Below are 18,103 nucleotides of genomic sequence, written 5' to 3'. Positions count from 1 at the left end.
TTGGTTATTTATGCTACCACAGATAGATATCTTGATCTCCTCATTTGTTGGTAAGGTGTTTGGTTTAACATTACTTTCACACTGCTATTATTTTTTTTTCTTCTCACCTCATTGAATTCAGCACAGTTTTGAAAGATCAATCTAAAATCAGCTACAAAATCTTCAGGCTTTGTATACATGGAATAATCTTCTTGTAGTCTTTTCTTGATGGTTGACAAGTCCATTGGATTTTTAATTATTTTGTAATAATCAGGCACCTTTCAAAAGATATGAGATGCTATAATAAATAAATTCTCCCTGGTCCTATATAAATTCTATAAGAAGTAGTATAAAATTAGGATTGTTCTCATTGCTTTTCTCTGTTCTATTTTGTCATTGATAAGGAAATCTATTCAGCAAAATTTACAAGTGCCTAAATGCTGTGACACTTTACAAGTGTCACTTTTATCAAAAATCTTCACCAGTTATTTTTAATGAAAAAAACTTACCACATTTTCCCTCTTACTATTCTCCTTCATTATTAAACAAAAGGCAATCACTAGAAAAAGTATTACTTCTAGTCAGACTTGACATGTTTTTGCTGCATGTGTTATAGCAAGTGGGCTTTGAATCTGGGTTTGAACCCCAGCTCTGCTACTCACTAGCATTCTCCTGGTAAGTTACTGGGTTCAGTCATTTCACTGAACGTGTTTCTTCATATTTCAGATAGAAATAATTCTACCAATCTCATAAGATTTTGTAAAGACTAAATGAGATGATATATATTAAGAAAAAGGGGGCTATTTTTCTGCTGCTGTTATTAATGCCAAATGTAACTATAAGCCAACATCATAAAAAGTGCCAAATTCTAGGTTAACTTTTTAAATGAATAAAGTTTTTACTGGCATATTTTTGCCCTGGCTCTTTTGGGTACAAAGGGCCCTTCCCCCTAAAAACTATTTACAGTGGATCCTTGAACTGTGCAGGTACACTTATACACGAATTTTCTTCACTAAATTCATACTATATTACTAAAGGATCCGTGGTTGGTTGAATCTGCAGATACAGAGGGCTGACTGTAAAGTTATATGCAGACTTTCAACTGTGCAGAGAGTCGGTGCCCCTAACCTCTGCCTTGTTCTCAGAGTCAACTGTATTCCTTTTTCCTATCTCAACTTCTCAAAACTTGTTTTCAGGACAGAAGTTCACTGTTTATCAGCTCAATGTATTTGCTAAGCTAGTTTTCTTTTCTAATGTTGCATTAAATTTTCTAAATTTATTGAACTGTTCAACAAATCTATTAGCTTTTTAAAGGAATTTCAGACATCAGAGAAGAACACGTTTTGAGTAGCAGGCCATTTCCGGCACTCTAAAATTATACACTGAAGTCACATCAAATTTTAAATATGAAGCTTTTTGAAGTCAATGGTAAACACACACAAACATCCACCTCTTCCTCTACTGTTAAAGTCTACTTTTTACTTGAAGTTTGGACCTATAAATCAAAATGTGTACAGAGATTTGGAGAGGTCTTTATCTCAAATGGCAAGTTTTTTCCCCAACAGCTTTAGGATATATACCTAAGACTCCTGAGAGAGAAACAATTGATAGAAATCATCCCAGAGAATAGTAGGTAAAATACATGAGATGAGAAGAAAGAATATATCAGAAAAGAAGTTTTGGGCCAGTTTGTTAACCTTAAAATGTGCTTAAGATTAAAGCATGCAGTATGTATTAATAAGCTTTAAGATTTGGATTAATGTAAGAAACTTACTATTGAAAAATGGTACAGAAACTAGATTGTCATAAATCAAGTTTCAGAAAAATCATCCCACTGTACAAAAAAAGCACAAAATAACGTCCATACTTACAGTTAGAGGAACTGGGTCTTGAAAAGCCAGGCTCATTTCATGGCAATAAAGAAATAAAAGTAGGCGTTCACACTTCTAAGCAATAAATAAATAAATAAAATGAAAATATAATGAAATAATGAAGTCACAGCTAATTTTTAGCAACAACGTTACAGGTCTCAAAGTATCAGAATAAAAGTTAAAACCAGATGAATACAAGAAAAATACTGATACTTGGAGCTTTGCTGTCCATTTCAATCATTTACTACAGTGTACTGTTTGACATTTTGGGGCATATGTCATATATGAGAGCAGTCGTTATAATTACAGGAACAAAAGCAGTATCACTAGAAACCTATCTGAAGTTCTTGAAAAATATATTTCCACTTCTCTCTCCAATTTGTGCACTGAATTATTAATAGTACACAAGTTAATAGAAGAACATCCATATGTTGAGATCCAGAGGTGGAGCCCCTTCCATGGTGCGTTGGGTCCTAAGGACCCCTTTCTGAATGCAGGTGGTTCCATCATGTACTCTGCTACTTCTCTGCTTCCAAGTTTACCCCAATAAACACTGTGTAGCAGTGGCAGGGCATGTTTCAGCTCTCTCTTGCACGACAACTTTCATACTGATTGTTCTACTTAATAATTTAGCAAAGGAGCTTCTTTAGTGATAAAGAAGTGTTGACTTAGTAGCTTTAAATGTTAATTACAGTTAAATATATTAGCTAGCTTTGAGGTATAAATCTAGTCCCATCTGGTGAAAGAATGTAATTATTTCCAGGAAGAGTAAACAGAAAAACCCATCTCTTTGGTGCCAATTCTTAACAAATTCTGAGGAAGAAAACATATCTGAATCAAACCTGAAAGGTAGACTAAATTTAAAAGTCCAGACCACATAAATAATCTGCCATTATTTAAGATTGTTATATTTTTGTGGAAAAAGAGTACTAAAGAAAAAAGAAGTCAGTATAAAATTTAACTGAATATACACTTCTTTGATGAAGGCACATTTGCATTACAGTAATGCATCTAACCAAAACAACTGTTTAACAGTCTAGGTTGGAAACTTACCCTTTTATCTATTGGCGTTAGTTTGATAAGGCCTTCAGTTTTCTTTTTTTCTGAGTTGTGAATGGGAGCATCACAATCATATTCAACCTCTGGTTTAGATAAGTCTCGGCAGAAAGTGCAAATCCACTCTCCACTGTTGGGGAATAAAGTATCTGGCTGAGTTCCTAACGCATCATTGCTCTCTTCACCACCTCCCTTTCCCACCTCCCTCCATGCCATCTATTATGCAGAATTACTTATTTGGCATCAGTGTTAATCACTGAGGATTTAGCATACATCTGCTATGTACGTGGCACCATGCTGAGTGAGCCTGCAAGCAGAAATAGAGTTCACAGGCCTAAGTGGTAAATGTTAGCGTAGTTAAGGAGGCATGAAATACATACACAAAATAAACAAAAAAATAAACACACACATTAATCTATGGCTGATGTGAGGCACAACTGACCTTTCCCCCCAAATGATTTAAGAAAAAGAAGCACTCTTGGTACTGTTCTTATAACTTTAAGTTTGAAATTATAAATATTTAAAAGTACAGCCTTGGAAGGGACTTCCTGGTGGTCCAGTGGTTAAGACTCCATGCTCCCAATGCAGGGGGCCTGGGTTCGATCCCTCGTCAGGGAACTAGATCCTGCATGCTGCAACTAAGAGCCCACATGCCGCAACTAAAAGATCCCTCATGCTGCAACTAAGACCCGGCACAGCCAAATAAATATTTTAAAAAAAAAAAAGAGTCTTGGGGACAAGGTTCACTTTAAAAAAAAAAAAAATACAGCCTTTGAAGAACTAAGATATCAACCCAATGGTTCTTCTCTATGACCATCATCATCTCATAGGGTTTGTTTGAGAATTTACTCAAGATATTTGTAAACAATACAGCTCAATGCCTGGCAAATGCACTAAATTATGGCAGTGTTGTGCATAAGGACAACACTTTATGGTAATTCCCTTGTAATAATTTAAAGGGCCAGTTATTTTTTTTTCTCGTCATAACAGACTAGGTTTTTGAGAGAAGCACAGGGAATGGGAGGCAGGGTATGGAAAACCCTGTGCTGAAAATTTTGGTGTATGCATTTATGCCAAGTGGACTTCTATTTAAGTTTTTACAAAGGTTTTATGTTACAATGATCATCAAAAGTTTATTGCTGTTATTATTTATAATGAAAGAATGTAAGAAAGGGAAGTAAGCACCATCTTACCTTGGAAAATTTGCCAGTGTGGGCACATGACAAGAGAGGTGGAATACTTTGGGACATCTCTCACAGCATAGGAGCTCCCCTCCGTTCTGACAAACTGCACACCAGTCCTCGTTGGGGTCCTCCTCTTTCCTTGTCTCTCCACCGTGAAGGGGTGACTTCTGCGAGGCATCTAGCCACTCAGACTTTCCATTTGAGGAATTTTCCTGGTTAAGTCCAGGTTGATCTCCTGTGCTATCAGGGGCATCTGATCTTAACACAGACTCTTCAGATGCAGAGCTCTGACTGCTATTTAAGAGCAGGGAGGTGAGTATGCTTCTTGGATAGTTGGTCTGCAGTGGAAAGAGTTAACATATGCATATGGGTATCTTAAACTGCCATTCTTTATTAGCACTACTGCAATTCTGGACTGCAGTCTGCTCACTCGTGAGCACCTGGTTATTTCAAAGGAGTCTGTGAAGCTGCATGAGACCAGAATACGTTTACTGCTAACTGTCCCTAATGGTAAAGAAGACATGGACCTCTACTGAAAAATATCTTCAAAACAGAAGGTCAGCAGCAGTAACAGGGTGTGGATAACATAGGGAAAATCTTTGAATCTGCTGATGGCTATAGAAACGGGTGGGTAGTGTAGAAGTCAACCACGTGAACTATAAATACATTTTACTGGAGCTGTTAATTCAAAGTGTACCTAAACACAAAACAGGCCTACTATAGATTTGTTATCATTCATAAAAAGGTATACTGCTTTAATTCTTAGAAGTAACTTCACCTCTGCAAGTGCCATTAATAACTTTAAAATGAACCTAAATGTTATGTTTGAGCCTAGAATGGTGAAAACTTCAGATTAATTACAAAATCTATTATCTCCTTTAAACATTTTTAAAAATTTTGAAGTAATAAATGTAGATTTAGTTAAAAGCACAGGTATATAATATCACTCCTTGGAGGCAATTATTTTCAAATTATTTAGCTTTTTCCTCTGCTATTTACCTCTATACTTCTAAACAGTATGCTTATACTATAATTTTTCAGATTTTCAAATTTAAACATATTTTCAGTTTTAAATGTATGTATTTTCCCTTCTATGGAAGATCAGATTTTTCCTTCCTGATTCTCCACACCCTCCTTATACTTACACACACCATTCATACCATCCTCTGAACAGAGTTTTATTAAGCACTGATTTCTTTTTAGTTGGTAGGCGCCAGTATAACTGTTTATAGCCAGCATCTATTCCAACTGGTCAGTATCATTGCTGTACTGGTTAAGTAACCTGAAAAATCAATTTTTGGTCAAATACATACTCACGTTATATCCTGATTATATCTAGTTTTTATTTAAATTTGTATTCAGGTGTTTGTTTATATCTTTATGACTACATACTGTTCATTGCATAACCACAGAATGTACTATGACTACACTTCCTTTTTTGTCTAACTTATTGTTTTTCCTATGAGTCAATAATTACCATATTTTAAAATTTAATCCATTTGCTTATTTTCCTAGATATCTAAGTCATTCTCACAATCCCCAACAGGGTTATAAAATGTCTCTCAATACTGTCAAAGCATTTTTCTCCCGCGACATACATTCCTAATGGAGTCTTGTCCCCCTCCTACAGGGTGTACTGGAGGAGCTGTCGTACTGGGGACTCACTACCCTTTTCTTTGCCTCTCTTTTGTGTTAGAGCCCAGAAATGGGATCTTATGTCTTTCTCTTTCTGGTTTAATTCATTTTTGATGAAGCATATTCTCAAATATCTTCCTGAGAATGAGTGCATGGAATTAAGTTTTTGAGAATCTGCATGCATGTCTAAAAATGTTTACTTAATCTTTACACTTAATTGATAATTTGCCTGGGTACAGAATCCTGGCTACAAAATATCTTTCCTCACAGTTCTGATATTTTCTCTATTGGCTTCCAGCTTTGAGAGTCTGTGTTGAGGACTTCGTGACACTGTGATGTCCGATCCATTATGTAAGGTGTTTTTTTCCTCTGGAAGCTTTTAAAACCTGTTTAGAATACTGGAATTCTGAAATCGATGAGGATAGGACTTGAGTCTTTTTTTCATTTAGTTGTTCTGGTACTTGGTAGGCCCTTTCAATTCAGATGCTCATGCCCTTCAGTTACAGGAAGTTTCCTTGTATGATTGCTTTGGCAATTACCTTCCATGTGTTTTACTCTGTTCTCTCTTTCAAATGCCCAACCTCCTCATTTAACCTCTGACTTTTCAAACTCTTCTCCCTGTTTACCATCCATCTTTTTGTTTTGATCTACTGAAAGATTTAAATATAATAGTTTTTATCTCCTACGAGCTATTTAAAAGTTTCTCTCATCCTATCCCTCAAGTAGGAGTAGTATTGCAATCATAATATAATTACATTTTGAGCCCTAGATTCTTCATCTGATTCTTGTTTCACTATAACAACAGGAAAATCATAATTTTCAGGTGGTCCACTGTTTTCTTGTTTTATTCGGATTGGCTCCAACATGACCACTGGGACTTTGTGTGTAGAATCAGCTCCTGCTGGTTTGCTGGAAGAGCCAGAGCTATAAGTATAAGAAAAAAAGAAAGAAAGAAAGAAAAAAAAAAAATCTAAGAAAGCTACCTTAAGTATCTTAAAACAAGGTATAATAATAGCTTTTCAGAGTAATGCTGTATCTTCACAGCAATGGTAACTATGTTACATCAGCAATAAATGATACATAACTGAAATGCATCTGCTGTATGCAGAACAGTTTCATTTATGTATAAAAAATGTTCCACATATTAACCTATCAAAATGGTTACATTACATACCTGGAAAGGTATTTAAATAAATTTAAATAAAACCTGAATTAAAACTGACTTCAATATCCTGAGGCTCTAAAATTGGGCAGCCAGATCTTAGAACTATCTTAGAATTAGCATCTTTTTTTTTTAGGATTTTCCTTTCCTTCTCTAGTCAGTGACAAAGAGAAGTCTAGGCTCACATTAACGATTTATTGTCACAAAGTGTGAAGATAATTAACTAGGTTCATAATTTACTGGTGTTCTGCTATTTTAAAAAACGTAGTGCAACAAAAAAGCCATTTACAGATAGCTACTATGTTCTCACAGGAATAAAGGCAAACTTTTCCCCTTCAGAGTATGCTACTTCCATACAATTAGGAAAGTAAGAATTGGGTTCACTATCTAGGAGAAATTTGCAAGCATTATGAGTGGGTGTGTAACACAGTAAGTTAAAATACAATTTCAACAACTGTAAAACAGAATCAATGTTTGGTTATTAGAAATGTCAGAACACCAATTTTAGTATAAAATTATTATTTGTTTTCCCTAAGTTTTTATTTGTGCATGTTCCTATATAGTGCAGTGTGTTACACACACTTCATTTCTGTTTTTCGTTGCTATTATACTAAAGGCAAACGTATTTTCTTATTTTCAACAAATAAACATTTTTGTATCTTTAAAGATAAAATTGTACTCTACTAAACCCATTGATTTACTACATTAACATATAATATATAATAATTATTAAACATTTAACTTAAAAGTTAAAAATAAGGGCAATTGCTTAAAATGTATTGAGTACCAAAGCATGCTGAACACTGGCGAGAGAAATCTAGTTACAGATTTTATAGACTAGAGAATAAGTTAAGTCAGTTTACCTTCCTCGGCTCCCAACGCTGGAGGCACTAGGTGAACGTATTGGTGGGTGTACACTTGTCATAGTAACGGGTCCTGAGATCATACACATTCGTAAAATGAATTAATAACTGTATTTAATTCCTACTGAATGTTCTCACTTAGCACTACATTGAAACTGGAAACACATAATGAAACTATATAAAACAAGAGTAGTTGTTGAACTCCCAGCACAGTCTAACGTCCCCCTAAACTGGCAGGGCTGTTCAACCTCAGCAGTACTGACATCTGGGGCCAGATAATTCTTTGATGTGCGGGGCTGTCTGTGCATCGTAAGGATGTTGAGCAGCACCCTTGGCCTCTACAGTTATTAGATGCCATAGCACCTCTACATACTTAGCAACCAGGGGTGTGACAATCAGAAATGTCTCCAAACACTGTCGAATGTCCCATGTTAGAGTTAACCAGGGTAGGAGCTTAGTGAGGACACTAGTGCCAGCAGAAGCTACAGAGGACAATAAAAAGTTGGTAGGGCTGGTATAAAAGCAGTCCAAGAGAGAAAGCCCCACAGAGGCTAATTAATGGAAGACACTGAAGCAATGCATAGAAGATACTTTGTCCCTTGCCTGACACAGAGTTAGTACTGGATAAACGTTAGCTTTAGTAATAGTGCCAAAATGGTTTCCAGAAATGTTTTGTCAAATGATACTCCCACCAGCTATGTATCAGAGCATTTGTCCCATCACATCCTCATCAATGAGTATTTTCACTATTTAAATCTTTGCCTATTCAATAGTTAGAAATTATGTCTTTTTGATTTTATGATGACTACTGGTGAGATGGAACCACCCATCTTTCTTCCTCTCCCCTGTTTTACTGACTAAATGTATTTCCTCTTTAGGGAATAATCTACTCATGTCCTTTTGCAATACAGTGTACTTTCCTTATTAATCTGTATGAACTTGTTACATAATTAAACAGTTTCTCTACCACATTTTGTCAACAATTTCCTTTCAGTTTGTTTAAGTTTTAAATAAGTACCTCCTTTAAAATTCGACAACTGCTTAATTATGCTTGTATAACTGGTGAATGGCATAAGAAATTCTCCTCTTTCCTTATTTTGGTCTAAGGCATCTAATTTGCCAAGGTCTCTGCGAGTAGCATTAGTCAGAGTGCTTCTCTCTTGGAGGAAATAAGTAGTTGTGTCCAAAATTCTTGAACACAATTAAATAGCGAAAAAAACCACCAAAAAGAGTGATTGTCACTGATAAATTTTGATGCTAGGAAAATTCCATGCAAAAAGAGATGATACTACAGGCAAATTATCAAAAAGAGAAAGTACAATACTAATTTCCTCCTGGGAGCACTATAGTGCCCATAAGTTCTATTCAAATTGAAAATGTACAGAGGTTTAACTTTTGCTTCCCACTTCGAAAGTACATTAATTTTAAAGAGTACCCAAAACATAGACCCATTTTAATCATCCAACAGAAAAAGGGAGGAGGCATAGGGTGATTTATTTTTTTAATTATTATAAATAGAATAAAAACTGAAAAAAAAAACACTAATAAAAATTTTAAAAAGCCCACTTTACCTGCAAGGCCTGGAGATGGCACTGATGAATTCGGTGACTGGACGGTTCTGTTTGAGGGTGGTCTCGGCTGGCCATGATCTGTACTAGTATCTTTCCTCACAATATTGTCCAGCATAATAGTACTTGAGCAGTCAATCTGATAAGAAATTATTTCATGGCACCGTGACTTTGCAAGTTAAAAGCTACTTTAAATTTATAAGAAACTTTAATAGTTTAATTATTATCGGATAATAAAACATGTAAATATCATATTTGAGAAGTTCTGATCCATACTTTCCCCATAAACAACCTTGAAAAAAAGCTTTCACACTTCTTAATATTTCACCTTAGTAAATATACTGAGTCACACTATTTCAGAAGTCATGAGCCAGGAGAAAAGAGTATTGTGTGCTACACCCTTAAAAATTAAAACAAAATTATAAAAAGTAATTCTAATAATGTTTCTTAATTTATTTAAAAATAATAAAAGGTACCAATTAAAAAAAAAAGCAAACTTAGTGAGAAGAGTAGCACAGTTTCACATTTTGCAAATTTCTTTATTGTCTGGCTTAGTAACAGCCAACTGGAAATTTGTATCTTTTACTCAGTCTGCTGAGATGTGTGGTTTTGGCTGAAGAATAAGAAGAAAATCTGGTCTTACACAGAGAGGACCTTGTAGAGCCTCTGAAAAGGTTGTATGGACCCCCATGTCCTTGGCCCACACTTTGAGAACTGATGCTCTGGTATGTACTAGATTGATGAAACAAGTCTACACATAACACATTTTCAGAACACTAATCTCACTTAAATACATTCTTAATGTTTGGTAGGAAAAAACTGATCCCTTAGAGATTCCTGCTTTAATGCAACAGGTATACAAATAATTGACTGCTTTCCTAATTGACTGCTAAGCTAAAATATTGATAAATTTCTACTGAATAAGACTTTAGATGCAAATATTTAAAAAAATTTTTTTATTGAAGAATAGTTCAATTACAATGTTGTGTTAATTTCTGCTGTACAGAAAAGTGATTCAGTTATTCATATATATATTGTTTTCGATATTCTTTTCCATTATGGTTTATCACAGGAAACTGAATATAGTTCTCTGTGCTGTGCAGTAGAACTTTGTTGCTTATCCATTTCTATATATACCAGTTTGCATCTGCTAATCCCAAACTCCCAAACCAACCCTCACCCACCCCCCTTTAGATGCAAGTATTTTTAATGCTTAAATATACCACTTATTCCCCAAGAACGTTTTTGTGATTAAAATCCAATTTAATAGTTCCAGCCTTTCTCAATCAAGATTCTCCAAGAGAATTAAGTCCTACAGTCCAAGGGCATAGACTGTATATAATGAATTTACTTCTCACCTCTGCATCTAGAATGGTACTAGTTATGAACCATCTTTGGGAGGACTGAGGAAATAGTCACTCAAATCAGTTTCTTTATTCTGTGGTTCAGATGAGGAATTTCAGTTGAGAAAGGCTGGTGGACAAAGGGTCATCTGTATCCGAGGACTGCAGAGGAAAATTTACTTTCTGTGGGTCCTCTTTCAGTAGGGGAAGGAGGAAGTACACAGGGTAATTTATGTTTAATATTCTTTGGGCACTACCTTGGTCAATACTTTTCGGAGAGTGCAAAATGTACTGGAATGACTAAATTTGTTAGATCTTAATGTAAAAAAAGTTATTTACATTGTGGAATAATCCTAAAAGCTAAAATAAAATTATAGGAATGACACAAAAAAAGTTTTCCTATCGATCGCCTATGCATGAAAAATACATGTACTCTACCCATTTAAAGTATAAACAATTATTTTAAAAATGAAATAACATTGGTAAGGTAAATGATGCAACTTTTAGGAAATATTAGTTGATCTCAGTAACTTGAAACACAAACTAAATAATACAAAATTTTAGATTCCCTCACATCCTACAAGATTTCTTAAAAGTTTTTAATGTCTGTATGAGTGATTACCTTAAGCTTATAAGATGAGAAAACGTAAAACAAGTATCAACTTATGTATAAAGATTTGTTTATTCAATGTTATATTTTCTGCCTTTGAAAAAGATTTTTTAAAAATTCATACTGACAAAGAGCTTAGAGGGTAAATGTATTTAATTTAAATAAAAATGAAATCAGAGGTAATTTTGCACTGGTTAGTAAATGTTATCATTTCTATTATTATTACGATGATTTTTATTTGAGGGGAGTTTTTCCTGTGCCAGGCACTGGGCTTTACTTGCATTAGCTCACTGAGTCTTTATTTTTTTTTAACATCTTTATTGGAGTGTAATTGCTTTACAGTGGTGTGTTAGTTTCTGCTTTACAACAAAGTGAATCAGCTATACATATACATATATCCCCATATCTCCTCCCTCTTGCGTCTCCCCTCTCACCCACCCTATCCCACCCCTCTAGGTGGTCACAAAGTACCAAGCTGATCTCCCTGTGCTATGCGGCTGCTTCCCACTAGCTATCTATTTTACATTTGGTAGTGTATATATGTCCATGCCACTCCCTCACTTCATCCCAGCTTACCCTTCCCCCTCCCCATGTCCTCAAGTCCATTCTCTATGTCTGTGTCTTTATTCCTGTCCTGCCCTTAGGTTCTTCAGAACTAATTTTTTTTTTTTGATTCCATATATACGTGTTAGCATACGGTATTTGTTTTTCTCTTCCTGACTTACTTCACTCTGTGTGACAGACTCTAGGTCCATCCACCTCACTACAAATAACTCAATTTCGTTTCTTTTTATGGCTGAGTAATATTCCATTGTATATATGTGCCACATCTTCTTTATCCATTCATCTGTCGATGGACACTTAGGTTGCTTCCATGTCCTGGCTATTGTAAATAGAGCTGCAATGAACATTGTGGTATATGACTCTTTTTGAATTATGGTTTTCTCAGGGTACATTTCTATTACTAAACTTGTCTCCATCTCTTCTGGTGTCTTAAATGTTAGACTCCCTCTCTAACCTTATTCTATTGTAATATATCACATTCCAGCAATTCAACCTTCCAGTACCTCCTCCCATGTCCTCACCCCTTCCTTCCCAGCTTAGATTCCATAATCCATCACCATAATTATTCATTTACAAACACTTTAACTCCAGTGCCCTGAAAGACATTCTATAGTATGTTCAAGGGTTAATATTAATCTTTTTATTATTCCTGCTGTTACCATATTTCTAAAGGATAAAACAACTTCTAAACACAAACGCACAGCCTATAATCCAACAAACCCATGGCTTTTACCAGATCCAAGTTCACTTAGAATTTTCGAAACAGATTCTTAGTATGAATTTTATGTATACTTACATCTGGAAGAGAAGGAAGATTATAGGGACCTCCCACGGGTGAGCTCAGATCAATCATAGGCGACCCAAAGGCCTTCCCATCACACCCTGCTGCACTAGTAATGGTGGGACTGGATGGAGTAGAGGACGTGCTGTTGGCAGGTGACGGGGCGGCCTGCCCACTGCTGATCTGCCACTGTGGTAGCAAGAAGGAAAGAAGAAAGGTTGTCTATCAGCAGGCCTGTGACATAAATTGTCCATCTAATCCCCGTTCCAGACACAAAACAAAGTAAAAGACACAGTCTGCTATTTGAATTCAACTGTAATTTAATGGAAAGGGGAGAGGACACAAGTATATATAATTTTCATTAATCCTGTCCAAACATAAAAAATAAAAAGAACTGATTTTTACCAGAAGACAACAGTTAGTATTCACAAGAAAACCACAGCACCCAATCTTGGAAAGCTTACACATATTGGAAAAGAAATATAAACATGTACAAAGCAACTTCAAGGTAGAGATGGAGGGCTGAAAACATACGTTTTCTTCTGTCCCTACCTGATACAACTGAAAGTAAAATGACAGTTAAGGGAATTTTTTTAAAAAAAGGCATTGACCCATAAAGACAAAGAAAACAGGGGAGGGGGCTTCCCTGGTGGCGCAGTGGTTGACAATCTGCCTGCCAGTGCAGGGGACACGGGTTCGAGCCCTGGTCTGGGAAGATCCCACATGCCGCGGAGCAACTAGGCCCGTGAGCCACAATTACTGAGCCTGCACGTCTGGAGCCTGTGCTCCGCAACAAGAGAGGCCGCAATAGTGAGAGGCCCGCGCACTGCGATGAAGAGTGGCCCCCACTTGCCGCAACTAGAGAAAGCCCTCGCACAGAAACGAAGACCCAACACAGCCATAAATAAATAAATTAATTAATTAAAAAAAAACACAAACGGGAGAAGACAGAAATCACATTTTGGAAGCTGGAAGGCAAATGGACAAAAAGCAAATGAATTAGTCGTAGTCAATTGGATAAAGCTGAAATCTAAGCTGGCAGTGGGGAAAACAGAGAAGCAAATCAACATATATTGCAGAACCCCTAAGAGCTTGGGAATTAGAAGCATAAGAGGTGAAACTGGGGCTAAAAACAGGATGATCTGTTGAGAGTCTGTTTAAGAAGGATTAAATCTCACGTTCGTTTCCTACTTTACCTGTAGCTACCCCAAGATAATAAGGACTACCTCCACCTCTGCAAAAGAAGGCTGGAAATTAATTTTCTAGAATAGGTAAAACAGTCTTTGGGCTGACGAGCATCAGGCTCAGCTGAAGGCAGAAGTATTGCACATGGGCTTCCCGGGTGGCACAGTGGTTAAGAATCTGCCTGCCAACGCAGGGTACACGGGTTCCAGCCCTGGTCTGGGAAGATCCCACATGCCGCGGAGCAACTAAGCCCATGCGCCACAACTACTGAGCCTGCGCTCTAGAGCCCGTGAGCCACAACTACTGAGCCCACGTGCCACAACTACTGAAGCCCACATGCCTAGAGCCCGTGCTCTGCAACAAGAGAAGCCACCGCAATGAGAAGCTGGCACACCGCAAGGAAGAGTGGCCCCTGCTCGCCACGGCTAGAGAAAGCCTGCGTGCAGCAACAAAGACCCAACGCAGCCAAAAATAAATAAATAAATAAATAAATAAATTAAGGAAAAAAAGAAGCATTGCACTGAAAATGACGAGTAAGAAACCATACACACACTGAATGCCGAGCTTCCTGCCCACTCTGCCTCTGGGCTGCTAACAATCTTCTTCCCCCAGCTGGCTTCAATGAGTAGCCAGGCCCTGCATTTCAGGCATGAAACAGAAAGATCTTTTGCGAATTGGACCACTACCTATAGACAGTGACATTAGTAACTCTCCTAATAAACATGCCTAGCAGCCCTCACGTAAGAGTGAAATTCAGCCATCAAACGTTAGCCCCACACCCTGGCTTTCGGGTTTTTTTTTTTTTTCTAAACACCCATTTCTCATACACAAACAGGTAATTAAGCATCAATAAACATCTGAGGAAACTCTTTGTCATTTATGTTAGAGGCTGAAATAAACACATTAATAAAGGAATGCTATAAAGTATACAGAGATGAACCATGCTGCTATCTATACTTTACTTTGAAACCTATCAAAAAATGAGAAGGTTTGATTGACAGATGGATGGATAAATGGGTATATGGATAATAAGTGAGAAGGCAAATAGAGCAATCTGTCCCCTATACAACTCTTTCAACTTACTACGTTTGAAAATTTTTATAATAAAATATTGGGGGGAAAAAAGCCACTAAGAGGTATCTTAAGACTATGCAGGGGAAAAAACTCCCAAACTCAGTTTCATTTATATATGGACTACACAATATAGGGTGACAGTGATGGAAATATTCTAACTTTGAAAAATCTAATTTACATGCTCCACTGAAAAAACTAAGTAAAAAACCCTGTGAATATGAATGTCATCTTTATCACCTACCCAACCCCTCATATCCATCCACCTGTCTGTGTCTCTCTCTCTTCCTCCTTCCCTCCCCAGAATAAGTAGTTACAGTTGATGTGTATCCTTCCAGGTTTTTTCTATATATATGAGATTTAAAAAACAAAAACAAAACCACAAAATTGAGAATAACTCACAAAAAAATCTGACAAAGTTTTTTGCCGTGTAATATACTTCGGAGATCATATATAGATTACTGCCTTTTCTTAATAGCCAAAAAGCACTTCCACTGTACAAGTATACTATCATTTGTTAAGCTACTCTATCAATTAAAACAAATTCCCCATTATCTTTTATCCTAGCTTGTTCATTTATTCATTCATGTTTAGACTTTTGACCAGGAAACATTTTTAAAAACCTTCTTAGAGTGCATGTCTACCCATTAAAAATAATACATAGGGAAGAGGTAAGGAAACATTTGAGTACCCAGAATGTGCCAGGTGCTTTTATATACACTAGCACTAAGTCTCAGCACAACTCTGCAAGGTACTCACTCACTCTATAGTGGGGGCAAAGGAGATTTTAAAGAGTACACTTGTACAAGGCCACTAAAGTATTAGGAAAATAAACAGAATTTAAGACCAAACTGCAGTCTGGTCCCTTTTCACCTCACCTCTAATGATGAAACAGAGATAGGTATAAATTTTATTAAAAATAATTAAAATATTATTTTAGAAAGTATTAATATTTTATCGAAACCAAACTAATTATAAACATATACACACACACACTTAGCATGTGTATTTTTAGAATATTACTTTCAAATCATTTGATTAAAATGAATGTCACAGAATTATGGGAATAGCATCATATTCTTTATTTCAGCCTTGGCAAAAAAATTAAACTGAAATCAATCTACTAGTCGTAAGCTGGTAAGGCTTGACACAAGTACTTGGAGAAGACAAAGCACTGGGAGAACTTTTTAAAACAGTGTTAACACCTAAAAAATATTTTTACCTGAAAACACTAAGAATATATATATAATATATATTATAAATTTATATAATACAAATATAAATTATAACTTAGATAAATATTAAACCTTCTAAGAGTTAATATATAACCTTAAATATTAAACTTTATCAGATGTATATGTACTACATATTAAAACTGTGTGATACTAAGTTTGTGTCCAAGAAGTCTCCTTGAAACACTTTGAAGATTTGTTTATTGGTCTCTCTTTAAGTATGCAATCTGTATTTGTTAGAATAATTCTGTCTTAGGAAATTTAATGCACTCACCTAAAAGCTACACACATTAACACTGAAAAATTCATACCTATGACTCACCGATTATCCTGATCCTTCACTTCTGTGTAAGTGGCTTGATTTTTCTTGTTAATTACAAAGCCTCAAGATCCTTTCTCTTAGCTTTGTCTCTATAGGGCTGTCTGTAATAAACTTTGTAATCCACATTTATTTAAAAAAGGAAAAAGCTTACTCTTGCTCTTTATGACCATTGCTCTATCCATAAATTCAATGTGATTTGGAAGTAGAGAGAAGCAGAACAAGCAACTGTGGAGAAGTAAATATATATACCTGTTTTATGGCTTGTTGAGCCAGGAAAGCCATCTGCAAGGGGTTGGGCTTTATCGCTTGTCGTGGCATATTCTGGTTTGGTGGATATCTTAGCTGTTGAGGATGAGGAGGAAGAACTGGTCCATTGGGTTTGGGGCTGTGATTTTGAAAATTTATCAAACGTGGAGGAGGTTGCTGGAAAAAAAGAAATTTAACCAACTCAGTGACAATCATCTCCTGAAGGACAAATTATAAAGAACTCTATTTTATAACTTTTACAGAAAGACAGCAATTCTATCACAGATGAATCATTTATTAAAATTACAATAAGGGTACGGGGGGAGGGGACAGCCTTCCAGAATGTGTATAAGCAATTTAAAGAAAAGAAGTTTTATTAGGAAAGACCCTTGGGAGAGGATTTTCCAGCTGCAAGTAGGTTTAAACTAGGATTAGATCTAGGCCACACTGGCAAGTAGGGAAAATTTGTCTTTGGTATTCTTCTAAGTCCCTGATGGTTATATTCTGCAAAGAATTGCCCTCTTCAATCTTCCTAAAATAATGTGATGGTAGAATAATAATTGCTAACATTTACTGAGTAGTTATTACATGTCAGGTACTACTTTAAGTGCTTTACATGTGTTAACCCATTTAATCTTCACAATGATCCACTAAGGTAGGGATTACCTGTTTTACAAAAAAGGGAACTGAGATATAGAGAATTTAAATAACTTGTCCAAGATTAACAAAGATAGGAGGAATGGAGCTGAGATTTGAACTCAAGTCCTCTGGCTCCAAGCAGTAAAACATAAATAATGAACAGATGAATATTAATAACATTTAAAAATTAACGAATCGGATCTTATTGAGATCAAACTATGTGCCAGGCATTGTGACTGGCTTTTTACATGTGTTATCTCATTATTACCCTCCCCTCATTTTACAAATTAGGACACTAAACATTAAAAAGCTGGGATAACTTGAAAAAAGTCACACAGCTCATTAAAGACAGCACTAAGGCTTTAATCCAAAACTAGTCTGCCATTTCATTACCCAAACATGTTTTGGTGTTTAGCTGGGGGTTAAGGTACTAATTACAGCTTAGAGGATGAGTCTCTCTAAAAGAAAATAGATTTGGAAAGAACACCCTTCAAGGACAACACTGGTTGATTATAGGGCAGGGTAGGGGCTGGGAAGGCAAGCATAGTTTGCTCAATAAATGCTAGCCCTAGAAATTGAGACCAGTGTTCTAGAAAAAGGTAACCGTATATGCCAGTCTCACCTTGACTACCCAGTTCTCTCTAAGGCTGGCAACTTATTGCAAAGTAAATACTTATTTTCAGGCTATCTTAACTGCATATGAATAAGAACTTCTCAGAAAGGGAACTATTAACTCCCACATTCAAGGTGGGAAAAATTAATGTGGAATTTATAAAGGCTGAAATAGCAACA

General features: G+C 36.1%; 1 protein-coding gene across 3 annotated transcripts in view; it reads right to left on the bottom strand.

The window, feature by feature from the left end:
• The window catches only part of TRIM24 (tripartite motif containing 24), an 89,365-nt gene that overhangs the window by 4,386 nt on the left and 66,876 nt on the right, over positions 1–18,103 (bottom strand). For 2 of the 3 annotated variants that reach the window (XM_082472891.1, XM_082472892.1), the window contains exons 10-18: positions 16,676–16,849; positions 12,632–12,805; positions 9,322–9,457; positions 7,751–7,823; positions 6,481–6,649; positions 4,100–4,428; positions 2,904–3,036; positions 1,851–1,925; positions 108–257 (exon numbers count right to left, since the gene is read on the bottom strand). In XM_082472891.1, coding sequence (XP_082329017.1) covers positions 108–257; positions 1,851–1,925; positions 2,904–3,036; positions 4,100–4,428; positions 6,481–6,649; positions 7,751–7,823; positions 9,322–9,457; positions 12,632–12,805; positions 16,676–16,849 — 1,413 coding nt within the window. The remainder of the gene's footprint in view (positions 1–107; positions 258–1,850; positions 1,926–2,903; positions 3,037–4,099; positions 4,429–6,480; positions 6,650–7,750; positions 7,824–9,321; positions 9,458–12,631; positions 12,806–16,675; positions 16,850–18,103) is intronic. The other variant, XM_082472893.1, reaches the window with a different exon arrangement.

The sequence above is a fragment of the Balaenoptera physalus genome, assembly GCF_965194825.1.
Source record: "Balaenoptera physalus genome assembly, chromosome: 8".
NCBI lineage: Eukaryota > Metazoa > Chordata > Mammalia > Artiodactyla > Balaenopteridae > Balaenoptera > Balaenoptera physalus.
This window is presented reverse-complemented; position numbering and strand designations above follow the sequence as displayed.